Source organism: Schistocerca nitens, chromosome 1, assembly GCF_023898315.1.
Source record: "Schistocerca nitens isolate TAMUIC-IGC-003100 chromosome 1, iqSchNite1.1, whole genome shotgun sequence".
NCBI lineage: Eukaryota > Metazoa > Arthropoda > Insecta > Orthoptera > Acrididae > Schistocerca > Schistocerca nitens.
This window is the reverse complement of record NC_064614.1, coordinates 172,575,071-172,588,695: the sequence shown is the minus strand read 5'-3', so window position 1 is coordinate 172,588,695 and position 13,625 is coordinate 172,575,071. Positions and strand designations below refer to the sequence as shown.

General features: G+C 38.2%; 1 protein-coding gene across 1 annotated transcript in view; it reads right to left on the bottom strand.

The window, feature by feature from the left end:
* The window catches only part of LOC126244799 (serine/threonine-protein phosphatase 6 regulatory ankyrin repeat subunit C-like), a 297,603-nt gene that overhangs the window by 161,489 nt on the left and 122,489 nt on the right, over positions 1-13,625 (bottom strand). Inside the window, exon 5 of the mRNA XM_049948268.1 lies at positions 3,408-3,509. Coding sequence (XP_049804225.1) covers positions 3,408-3,509 — 102 coding nt within the window. The remainder of the gene's footprint in view (positions 1-3,407; positions 3,510-13,625) is intronic.

Here is a 13,625-nt window from a genome sequence, read left to right as displayed (position 1 = left end):
TGTTGTGGTCTTCAGTCCTGAGACTGGTTTAATGCAGCTCTCCACGCTACTCTATCCTGTGCAAGCTTCTTCATCTCCCAGTACCTACTGCAACCTACATCCTTCTGAACCTGCTTAGTGTATTCATCTCTTGGTCTCCCCCTTTACGATTTTTACCCTCCACGCTGCCCTCCAATACTAAATTTGTGATCCCTTGATGCCTCAGAACATGTCCTACCAACCGATCCCTTCTCCTAGTCAAGTTGTGCCACAAACTCCTCTTCTCCCCAATCCTATTCAGTGCCTCCTCATTCGTTATGTGATCTACCCATCTAATCTTCAGCATTCTTCTGTAGTACCACATTTTGAAAGCTTCTATTCTCTTCTTGTCTAAACTATTTATTGTCCACGTTTCACTTCCATACATGTCATCGGCGAACCTCAAAGTTTTTATTTCTTCTTCATGGATTTTAATACCTACTCCGAATTTTTCCTTTGTTTCCTTTACTGCTTGCTCAATATACAGATTGAATAACATTGGGGAGAGGCAACAACCCTGTCTCACTCCCTTCCCAACCACTGCTTCCCTTTCATGTCCCTCGACTCTTATAACTGCCATCTGGTTTCTGTACAAATTGTAAATAGCCTTTTGATCCCTGTATTTTACTCCTGCCACCTTCAGAATTTGAAAGAGAGTATTCCAGTCAACATTGTCAAAAGCTTTCTCTAAGTCTACAAATGCTAGAAACGTAGGTTTGCCTTTTCATAATCTAGCTTCTAAAATAAGTCGTAGGGTCAGTATTGCCTCACGTGTTCCCATATTTCTACAGAATCCAAACTGATCTTCCCCAAGGTCGGCTTCCACCAGTTTTTCCATTCGTCTGTAAAGAATTAGCGTTAGTATTTTGCAGCCGTGACTTATTAAACTGATAGTTCGGTAAGTTTCACATCTGTCAACGCCTGCTTTCTTTGGGATTGGAATAATTATATTCTTCTTGAAGTCTGAGGGTATTTCGCCTGTCTCATACATTTTGCTCACCAGGTGGTAGAGTTTTGTCAGGACTGGCTCTCCCAAGGTCGTCAGTAGTTCTAATGGAATGTTGTCTACTCCCAGGGCCTTGTTTCGACTCAGGTCTTTCAGTGCTCTGTCAAACTCTTCACGCAGTATCATATTTCCCACTTCATCTTCATCTACATCCTCTTCCATTTCCATAATATTGTCCTCAAGTACATCGCCCTTGTATAAACCCGCTATATACTCTTTCCACCTTTCTGCTTTCCCTTCTTTGCTTAGAACTGGGTTTCCATCTGAGATCTTGATATTCATACAAGTCGTTCTCTTTTCTCCAAAGGTCTCTTTAATTTTCCTGTAGGCAGTATCTATCTTACCTCTAGTGAGATAAGCCTCTATATCCTTACATTTGTCCTCTAGCCATGCCTGCTTAGCCATTTTGCACTTCCTGTCGATCTCATTTTTGAGACGTTTGTATTCCTTTTTGCCTGCTTCATTTACTGCATTTTTATATTTTCTCCTTTCGTCAATTAAATTCAATATTTCTTCTGTCACCCAAGGATTTCTACAAGCCCTCATCTTTTTACCTACTTGATCCTCTGCTGCCTTCACTACTTCATCCCTCAAAGCTATCCATTCTTCTTCTACTGTATTTCTTTCTCCCATTCTTGTCAATTGTTACCTTATGTTCTCCCTGAAACTCTGTACAACCTCTGGTTTAGTCAGTTTATCCAGGTCCCATCTCCATAAATTCCCACCTTTTTGCAGTTTCTTCAGTTTTAATCTACAGTTCATCACCAATAGATTGTGGTCAGAGTCCACATCTGCCCCTGGAAATGTCTTACAATTTAAAACCTGGTTCCTAAATCTCTGTCTTACCATTATATAATCTATCTGATACCTTTTATTATCTCCAGGGTTCTTCCATGTATACAACCTTCTTTGATGATTCTTGAACCAAGTGTTAGCTATGATTAAGTTATGCTCTGCGCTAAATTCTACCAGGCGGCTTCCTTTTTCATTTCTTACCCCCAATCCATATTCACCTACTACGTTTCCTTCTCTCCCTTTTCCTACTACCGAATTCCAGTCACCCATGACTATTAAATTTTCGTCTCCCTTCACTATCTGAATAATTTCTTTTATCTCATCATACATTTCTTCAATTTCTTTGTCATCTGAAGAGCTAGTTGGCATATAGACTTGTACTACTGTCGTAGGCGTGGGCTTCGTGTCTATCTTGGCCACAACAATGTGTTCGCTGTGCTGTTTGTAGGAGCTTACCTGCATTCCTATTGTTTTATTGATTATTAAACCTACTCCTGCATTACCCCTATTTGATTTTGTATTTATAACCCTGTATTCACCTGACCAAAAATCTTGTTCCTCCTGCCACCGAACTTCACTAATTCCCACTATATCCAACTTTAACCTATCCATTTCCCTTTTTAAATTTTCTAACCTACCTGCCCGATTAAGGGATCTGATATTCCATGCTCCGATCCGTAGAACGCCAGTTTTCTTTCTCCTGATAACAACGTCCTCCTGAGTAGTCCCTGCCCAGAGATCCAAATGGCAGACTATTTTACCTCCGGAATATTTTACGCAAGAGGATGACATCATCATTTATTCATACAGTAAAGCTGCATGCCCTCGGGAAAAATTATGGCCGTAGTTTCCCTTTGCTTTCAGCCGTTCGCAGTACCAGCACAGCAAGGCCGTTTTGGTTAGTGTTACAAGGCCAGATCAGTCAATCATCCAGACTGTTGCCCCTGCAACTACTGAAAAGGCTGCTGCCCTCTTCAGGAACCACATGTTTGTCTGGCCTCTCAACAGATACCCCTCCGTTGTGGTTGCACCTACGGCACGCAAGCCTCCCCACCAACGGCAAGGTCTATGGTTCATGGGGGGGTAAAAACTTTACTGTAAAGTTATTATTAATTGTATATGTAATGTTTAGACCTATTCCACTGTAAGTGGTCAATGGTGAATTAAACTGAATGCTGAATACTGAATTTCATCTAGAGTTATGATTTTCTCTAAGAATCCAGCTGTCTCGAAGTGATAAAGGACCAAATGTTTGCAAGAGATGTCCATCCTTTGTGCCTTATACTGCACTGACAATTCTTTTGGTACCCATGTTGCTCATACTTTCTGAAGATTTAGACTGTCGTATAAAATCCCTGTTCCTTGTTTCATGGTTATGAACCTGATTATTTAATGTTGAAAATTCCTGGTGAGTTTTCAGAAAGCATCCACATGCATAGATGTATAAGCTAGGAAGAGTCATTATTTTAAATTCTTATAAATCCATTATAAAGCAGACATGGTTGTTCTAAATATAATTAGTACACATTTCTGACTCTTACTATGAACTAAACTTTATGATCTATAACACTTATTTCTACCAAATTACCTCATCTTGATGGCGCCACACAGCCATGTGGAGAATATCTGTAAGCTCATCCTTTCTGCAAGATGATAAAGTGACTCCACCCTCTATTACTTCCCTCAATGCCTAAAAAATCATAAACATTAAAAAGATATAAGTAATGTGTAAGTAAAATACTTGTCTCCTTTTTTTAGTTCATTCGCATATAAAGTTCCATAAATTCCATAATGAATGACAGCCTGCAGGACTGTGGATACAGTCAGTTTATACATTAACAAGCAAAAGCTTACTGCCTTTATCAGAAAAAGAGAAACACACAAATTCATACACACAAGCAAGCACACCTCACCACCAACTCCAGCAGCTACGGCCAGAATGCAGTAAGCAACAATCTGTCTTCTCCTACATTCTTAAAATTTTGGTCTGCATCCTTGCTACTCACAGAGGTCACAGAAAAATTCTTCCCACCTGTATTCAAATTTAATTCAACATGTTTTCCATGTCATGTTATCATAGCTTTCCATTAAGGTAGCTGCTGCATTTTATGTTTGTTTGTGTTGTAAAAACAAGCCAGTGACAAACATTCAAAAGAGACTGCAAAACTTTACATTGATGACGCTATTGACTCCAGTACAATTAGTCACTTGACAAGCAGATTATCTGGTGAATATTCAAGATCTCCTGCATGATAGCAGACCAAGCAATGTACAGATTCCTGACAATGTGTAGCATGTTCACAATATGATTTTGGCTGACAAATGCATAATAGTGACTGAACTGGCAATCTGAGTGGGACTAGGAGAAGCAGGACAAGATTCAAAGATGCTGTGAAGGCTGCTAAATAGTAACTCAAATGTGCTGCTCCTGACTTCTATCATGCCAGTATATAGCCCTTTGTTCCAGGATGTTAAAAATATCAAAGACATGGAAAATAAATTGGATGTTTAAAAAAATATTGTGAATTTGTTTTGGAGTGACTCTCACATGATGAGTGTGAATTGACTCACACTGACAGTTAAGGAATTATGGTTAGAGTACTTTATATGTTTATATGTATATTAGGACAAAAACAGTTACAGTAAAAAAAGCCAGTGCTCCTCCTTTCAGCCTATTCAGATAGTGTTTTAGTCTAATATTTAAAAAAAAATACTTTAAGTAACTGAACACAGAATGCTATTACATGTCTGAAGCTTGCAAAACCCATACAATAATAACATTACAATTAAGTAAAATTTACATGACTGAATCCAAATGTAATGATACGAGGGTATTTCTGAATGTAAAGATACACGTACGCCAGAGGAACAGAAGAGTTTTGGTGAGCAGGTTGGCAACACTGGTGTTAACCTTGAACTGTTAGATTTCTCCTCGGGGTCATTTGGCAGTTGAACGTTGCTTCTGGTTGGAGTAGGTCATGTTTAAAATGGCTGCGCCAATTCAGAATCCCGCCAAATGCGAAGTGCGCTCCATCATAGATTTTCTTTAAGGAAAAGGTCAGCAACCAGCGGATATTCACAAAGAAATTGTTTCTGTTTATGGGAACATTATGAATCAACAAAATGTAATGAAATGGTGATGTCATTTCTCTGAAGGTAGGACCGATGTTCATGACGAACAAAGAACAGGTCAGCCATCTGTGATATCTGATGCCCTTCTTCAGAGAACGGAGGAAGCAATTGGTGCAAATAGACGTCTCACATTGAAACAATTGCTTCAGATCATACCGGACGTGTCAAAGACAACTCTTTATGACGTTGTGACTATCAAGTTAGGGTACAGGAAATTGTGTGTGCGCTGGGTTCCAAAACTCTTAACAATTATCTGCATATTACCATCATATAAATCTTCTCTAAAATACTTGAAAAAGTTACCAACATACATTCAATCACATTTCTTGAAAGCAACTACTTTTTACTTGAAAATCAGTTTGGCTTTAGGAGAAACAAATCAATAAGTGAAGTGATTTACATGTTTGCATACTGTAAGTGTATTTATTGAGAAACACTATTCCTCTTGGTTCATTATGCATCTCACAAAAGCTTTTCATTTGTAGATCACTCATTGCTGTTTCATAAGCCAGAAGGTGTCTGTAATGAGTAGTTCTGCTCATATCTCTCCAACAGGAAGCAGCTGGTTGAACTCACGACACAAGAAGCAAGGGAAATTCATTCAGAGGAAGCATTAGTAACCCGCACTATCTGACAGGGCCCTAGAGCCTCTCCTCTTTTTTCCTATACATCAATGAACTACCCAAAAACTTACCATCCAAAGTTCCTTTCTTGTTTGCTGATGATACAAATCTGTTCTTCCAGAACACCTCACTGGAGCTTATCAGAAGTGACATAAGTGACAGCAGTGAACTTGCTATATAACAATAAACTACTGCCCATCAAGAGTAAAGCAGCCCTCATGGAACAATGGAAGCCACACAGAGCCAATATCTCTTCATAGTGAAGTAAAAGAATAGGTACATGAAATAAATTTTCTTAGATTCTGGATAGACAGCTCTGTGTAATGGATTTTGGGCAAAGATAACCTACTTAAAGAAAGTGTGGCTTTTGTTATGCCTTATGAGTACTCCATCAATGCTGTGACTTAATTACTGCATATCAGTTTAATTTGCTATAGTGCATCCAGTTACATTTTGTAACACACCTTTCTGCAGCTAATCAAACACAAATACTTTATTGATACAGAAAAGAACCTTAAAGATGATGGGAAAGGTAACACTTCACACAGTTGACATACCAATTTTCAAGGCATTAATTATTTTACTTGCTCTGAGTATTTATATTCTTGAGACAGTCACTTTCCCAACTATAAATTTAATTGAGGAGTTCTGCGGGAGGGGGGGACATTGTAATAACGTAATGCAGTCAAACCCAAAATAATACATTTCAACATTCGGAATCTACAATGTACCTGAAAAAGGTGAAGAATTATCAACCTATTAACAATTATTATACACTCATGCTCATCAATTGAGGATAATGCTGATACATGGTGAAACAATGCTCTGGTGGGCAGTTTGCAGGTTTAAATCACCTCGGGATATGACCATGCGGTGCATTTAACCTGCGGTCATCGCACTGTGGTGCTGGCAGCAGTCCACATACGCAGAGGTGTGTTGGTGCATCTCAGGGTAGGGTGCAGTAAGTAAGTGTTCAGATGTTTTCAGACATGCTAATAGTGACTGTATGTTGAAAATGGCTTAAAGAACACATATTGATCACGTTGTGAGGGGTAGAATACTAGGGCAACTGGAGGCTGGTCAAACACAGCATGTCGTAGCATGGGCCCTCCGTGTGCCACAATGTGTGATCTCAAGATTATGGCAATGATTCCAGCAGACAGGAAATGCGTCCAGGTGCTACAGTACGGGATGTCCACAGTCTACAACACCACAAGAAGACCAATATCACACCATCAGTGCCCACAGATGACCATGGAGTACTGCAGGTAGCCTTGCTCAGAACCTTACCGCAGCCACTGGAACAGTTGTCTCCAGACACACAGTCTACAGATGATTGAACAGACATGATTTATTCGCTTATTCGCCCGGAGACCTGCAAGGTGCATTCCACTGACCCTCAGTCACAGGAGAGCTTGTAAAGTCTGGTGTAAAGAAAATGGTCATTGCAACATTGGTCCCAGGTTATGTTCACTGACAAGTCCAGTCTGTACAGTGATTCTCACTGGGTTTTCATCTGGTGTGAATCAGGAATCAGATACCAACCCCTTAATGTCCTTGAATGGGACCTGTATGGAGGTCGTGGTTTGACGGTGTGGCGTGGGATTATGATTGGCGCACGTACACCCCTGCATGTCTTTGACAGAGGAACTGTAACAGGTCAGGTGTATCGGAACATTATTTTGCACCAGTATGTCTGCCTTTTCAGGGGTGCAGTGGGTCCCACCTTCCTTCTGATGGATGATGACGAATGGCCCCACCGAGCTGCCATCATGGAGGAGTAACTGAAACAGAAGGTATCAGGCAAATGGAGTGGCCTGCCTGTTCTCCAGACCTAAAACCCATTGAGCACATCTGGGATGCTCTGGGTCGACATATCGCTGCACGTCTTCAAACCCCTAAGACACTTCAAGAGCTCCGACAGGCACTGATGCAAGAATTGGAGACTATACCCCAGCAGCTGCTCGACCACCTGACCTAGAGTATGCCAACCCGTTGTGCGGCCTGTGTACGTGTGCATGGTGATCATATCCCATATTGATGTCGGGGTACATGTGCAGGCAACAGTGGCGTTTTGTAGCACATGTGTTTCGGGATGGTTTTCTCAACTTATCACCAATACCGTGGACTCACAGATCTGTGTAATGTGTGTTCCAAATGGTTCTGAGCACTATGGGACTTAACTTCTAAGGTCATCAGGCCGCTAGAACTTAGAACTACTTAAATCTAACTAACCTACGGACATCACTCACATCCATGCCTGAGGCAGGATTCGAACCTGCGACCATAGCGGTCACGCGTTTCCAGACTGTAGCACCTAGAACCACTCGGCCACCCCAGCCGGCCATGTGTGTTCCCTATGTGCCTATACTATTAGTGCCAGTTTTGTGTAGTGCCACGTTGTGTGGCAACACATTCTGCGATTATCCTTAATTTATGAGCATGAGTGTATTACACCTAGTATATAATGTAAATGTTTAATTAACAAGTATTAAAGAAAATTCAGAGACTACGTACATGAAAGGTAGAACTGATGTCTATGGAAAAGCTACATTAATTTTTCGTAAAGAAACAACAGATTTTTAAAGGAAGTAGACACTTCCTCTTCCAGTGGCTTATTTCTTTTTTTGCTGTTAATGTAGAAAGAGGTAATGTTGCCAAATCCTGTGTTTTTCACTTTTATGAAATAATAATTCTTTCATTCTCAAGTAACGGTGTCTGCCGGTTATGGTAGCTAACCCTTTTATATCACAATACTGAACTGGTTGATGAATTTATTCATTAGAGACGGATATAACAGGAAATTGTGCTCAAATTGTTTGAAGGCAAAGCAACTAAATGTTTATCATGTCATGTCATTTAAATATTTTATTGCTAATGTGTTGGACCTACAGATCTATTTTCACAAAGCTTGGTTGAATATTCATTACTATCTTTCACATCGAATTCACAATAGTATTTTACAGTCAATGAGACTTCAAACAAAGGCAATGCTCAAGAGCTACCAGAGCCCGATTTGTTGAAGAAATATAATCATCAATAGAACAAAAATCTAAAACAATAGTGACTGAGTAGTCTAAAAAGACTGCATACACATATTGATCTGTGTTAAATTGCTAACCACATAGTACCATTGCATTTGTAACTCTTATTCATGCAAAGCATATTTTTTCTTAAATTAAATGTTTCTCTCTCTTTTACCTGTTCCCATGAAAAGATATAAACCACAATGAGAAGGAAGGAACAAAATCAAGAATATTTATTTACATTTACTGAAAGAATAGGAAAATTATTTTACATTACTACTAAATTACTCTGGCCATCACAGCAAAAATACACAGTAAGTATGTCCTTGTTTCATCACTTGCCAGCAGATGTCATGGATCTTGCAGTTCAGCAGGTTATGTGTATCATATAACTCATTAATTTTTTTAACTGGCAATTCTAAGAATTTTAATTATGCTAACTGTTATGTTTTCAGGGATCACGGCATTATGATAGCCACTACAGTACAATGCTAAGTTAAAGTTTTGATGTAATGTTGTCTTGACTAGTAATGTTGCGTGCCTCTTCTTGAAAGTTCAGGAAGAATTTCGGTGTTGCTAACCACATTACTTATATGTATGCAAATGTAAGTGAAGTGAATAATATTATTTCTCAAAATTAATAACTGCATTAGGACAAAAACTGGCTGAGTACGAAATATGGATAACGCAGATGAAATACAAAATCAGGAAAATGTTGAAAATGGCCATGTGGGAGAGTCAACCATTGAAAATGAAGACATGGCCACCATTGAGACAGATGTGCAAGTACATCCACCCACTATCAAAACAGTTCTGCAAACATTTACAATATCAGATCCATTCACAATGCTATATCTGAAGTTAGAAGCTATGATGAAGAGTGACCATTCAGCACACGGTTAACAGACGTGGGTGGAAGAGAATTTTCATAAAGTTTCAAAAGAACAATTGGATCAAATCAAATCAGTGCTTGGTCAGGTTGTGAAAGAACATTCCAATCAGATCACCATGAATTTCTTGGCAATATGTTCTGAAATTACAGAATTAAAAGATGTGTATGAAGTTGTACCAGACATGATACAACAATTATCAAGTGATGTGAGCTCACTAAAAATGGTGAAAACTACAATGGAATCATTAGTTCAATAGCTCACAATTTGATTTTAGAATTTAGTTGTGGAGCTAGAGGATAAGCTCAGATGTAATTTTATTGAACAGTGCAAGGAATCTGTGAACGACTTTTTGTCCTGGTTGAGGACACAAGAGCTACAAATTAATGAATTGCTCAACACTGAATTATATCCTGTTGCACAAAGTGTGAGTCAAGGAGGATGGGTGAGTACCATGCCTCTCATGTTTTAGTGAAAAATGATTTGATGCAGATTAAGATTGAGTTAAAGCATGACATCCTGCAGTGATGTGAGCAAATATGTACTCGGGTCAAAGCCCTGCAACTGGAGATAGCAGTGGTGAAATGTGCTGTGCATGAACTATCATCAGTAAACTATCATCATCATCAACAGCAACAACAACAACAACAGAAATGACAGCATCAATGACACCGGGAGCTACACCACCAGCAGCAGCAGCAAGCAACTCACCATATCCCAGTGAACGACCTACAAGGTGCAGAAAACCTGTCCTTCTGGAGGATTTTTGGTATCTCGCCAGGGCAAGGAACGGAGTACGACACCACAAAATGTAAATACAAATGTAACCAGTTCTCATCCTCATCACCTGCAGATTCTAAGCTTAAACATTCAGTGTCTTAGAAATAAATCATTAGAACTTGAGGTAGCTATGAACAGTGCAAATATTGACTGCATGTGCATTGTGGAGCATTGGTGCAGAAGTTTTGAACTAAGTATCATTAATATTCATCCGTTTAAGTTGGCAAGCCAATATTGTAGAAAAAATACCAAAAATGGAGGTGTATGTATATTTACCAAACCAAATAACAGCTATAAGAGAAGGTGTGAAGCTGAATCATTGAGTGTGGAAAATCATTTTGAAGCAGCAGCTGTGCAGTTAAATGAAATACCGGGAAAAGTCATAGCCATAGCAATATACAGACCACCTACTGGTGATGCAGCCATATTCTTTAACCAATTAGAAATATTGCTTAACACACTGTTCACCGATAGAGCCACTGTAGTTGTGTGTGGGGACTTCAATATTAATCTTATGAGTGAAAGTAGGCTAAAAGACCAGTTCCTAAATCTGTTATGTAGTTTCAACCTGCTTCCACACATACACACACCCACAAGAATAACAAATAATATAGTCTTATTGATAATATATTTTCAAATGTAGGATGCACAGAAGTTGAAGTAACAAATACTGATTTGGGATTATCACACCACAATGCCACAATGCTCTTGGCCTCAAAATTCCTTCAAGGCCTCTGAAAAAGAAAAAAACACACTTCATGTATAAAAGAAATTTTTCTACAGAGAACTGTGTAGAATTCATAAATATGCTAACTATTGAGGCTTGGGCAGAAGTACTATCCCTAACAAATACAAATGATGCATATAACACATTTTCTTCCATTTTCATGGGATATTTTGAAATGTGTTTTCCAAAAAAGCTGTCAAAAATCAGGTCACATGGCAACACAAAGCCAAGTTCTTGGATCACAGCTGGCATCAAAACTTCCTGTGGAACTCTAAAGAGACTAATTTCTAAAATGAAAACATCCATAGACCCACAATTCATATAATATGTCAGGAATTACAAGAGGGTATATAGAAAAGTAATTGCTAAAGCAAAATTCATGAGTAATGATAGTTTTATAAGACAGTCTGAAAACAAATCAAAAGCCATATGGGGTATTGTGAAGACTGAAACAGGGAAGAGTTGTGAAAACCAGAACATTAGCCTCAAAAATTTAAGAAATGTCAATATTAATAAACAAGATTTGCCAAATTATATTGACAATTATTTCATAAATGCAACAACTTCATTAAGCTTAAAATTTACAAACAAAGAAAAACCTGAATATCCAAAAACAGCTTGTAGGATGAGGGTAGAGCCAACAAATGATGGTGAAGTGCTGAAAGTGATACAAAGCTTGAAACCCAAAATGTCGGCTGGCATAGATGAGGTGCCTGTGTCAATCATAACAAGGACAGCACCACAAATCGCAAAGCCCTTTGCACACATAGCCAATTTATCATCCAGTGAAGGAGCTTTTCCAGAAAGGCTGAAAAGTGAAGCCATTATTTACAAACGGCAACAAGTATAAGGTAGAAAACTATTGCCCAATATCTCTCCTCCCAGCATTTTCAAAAATATTAGAAAAAATGATGAAGCACCAAATCAACAAATATCTAAATGACCCTAATTTACTTAACAGAAATCAGCATGGCTTCCAAGCACGTAAAAATACCGAAACAGCAGTAATGTGCTACACTGAACAAATAATCAAAAATCTAGAAAAAGATTATAGTGTAGTAGGAGTAAATTTAGACCTATCCAAAGCTTTTGTCACTGTGAACCAGGACATTCTTTTAGAAAAATTGGAAGTGTTGGGTATACATGGGATAGGAAAAAATAATTTGAATCACACCTAAAAAACAGAACACAGGTTGTAGGTCTGACATTAACTTACTCCAACCACAAAATAAATTCAGTGTCAGAGGCAAAAAATGTAGAAATAGGAGTACCTCAAGGCAGCATCCTAGGGCCCATATTGTTTCTTGTCTATATAAATGTTTTTCACACCTCAGATGATGCAGCCCAAGCAATAATATTTGCAGATGATACTAGTGTGATAATAAGTGCACCAAAGCAATTGCTACCACAACTGCTGATAAAGTACTAAATTACATCCACTCTTGGCTCAATGCAAACAGGTTGACATTGAATGTAAATAAAACAAAAATTATATGCAGTTTGGGAAAAGATGTCAAAATGTAAATCTCGATCTGTTGTGGGGTGAAAAAGCCTTAGACAGAGTGACATCCACAAAATTGCTGGGGATTCTTGTGGATGAAAACTTAAATTTTAATGACCACGTAATAAAACTTGCACAGAAACTTAATTCAGCCTGTTTTGCCCTCAGAATTATTGCAAATGTTTGTATCTCAGAGGGTGCCAGAATGGCATATTTTGGCTATTTTCAATCTCTTGCCACATATGGAATAATATTTTGGGGTTCCACAACAGGGCGCCTAAAACAAATTTTTCTGTTGCAGAAGAGGGTCATCCGAATAATAACTCACAGTCATCCACAGACACACTGCAAACCCATATTCAAAAAGCTTAGAATACTTACTATACCATCATTATACATATACAAATGTGTATTGTATGTCAGGACCCACATTGCAGATTTTCAGACAAATGCCGACTTTCATAAGTACAATACCCATAATAGCGCAGCACTCCATACTCAGCGAACAAAAAGAACGAATACACAAAGGCATGTGAGCCATATCGGTGCAAAACTGTACAATGCACTGCCAGTCAACATCAGGCAGTTAGAAGATGATGATAAATTTAAAACTGAATTTAAAAAATTTCTAGTAGAACAATGTTTTTATTCTGTAAATGACTATGTAGGTCAATAAATTTTTTCTGATGATATTTATAAAGGTAAAATGGAAAATACTCTATCTGTACCTAATCATTCATTACCTAATCATTCATTACATTTACATACTTAAAGGACAGCTGTTGTGTGATGTAAATATATACTTAAGCAGTGTTGTGTATATAAGGACCTGCTGTTTAGGGAGGACAAAACTAAAGCCTTATGAAAAACAGACTATGCATTTAAAATAACAAGCAGGGATGTATATAGGCTATATTAATTTCATTGTATTGTTATTAACTTCATTGTCTTATTTTGTTTTGTACTTTTTTACGTATATATTGCATGTCTCCCATTTCTCTGAAATGGCTTACATGTACCCTTGACAACATCCATACAATATTTATTGTCAATGGATGGATAAATAAAATAAATAAATGACAGCAACCCATTAAGAAATGCACATTTATATGATCAACAGTATAAAG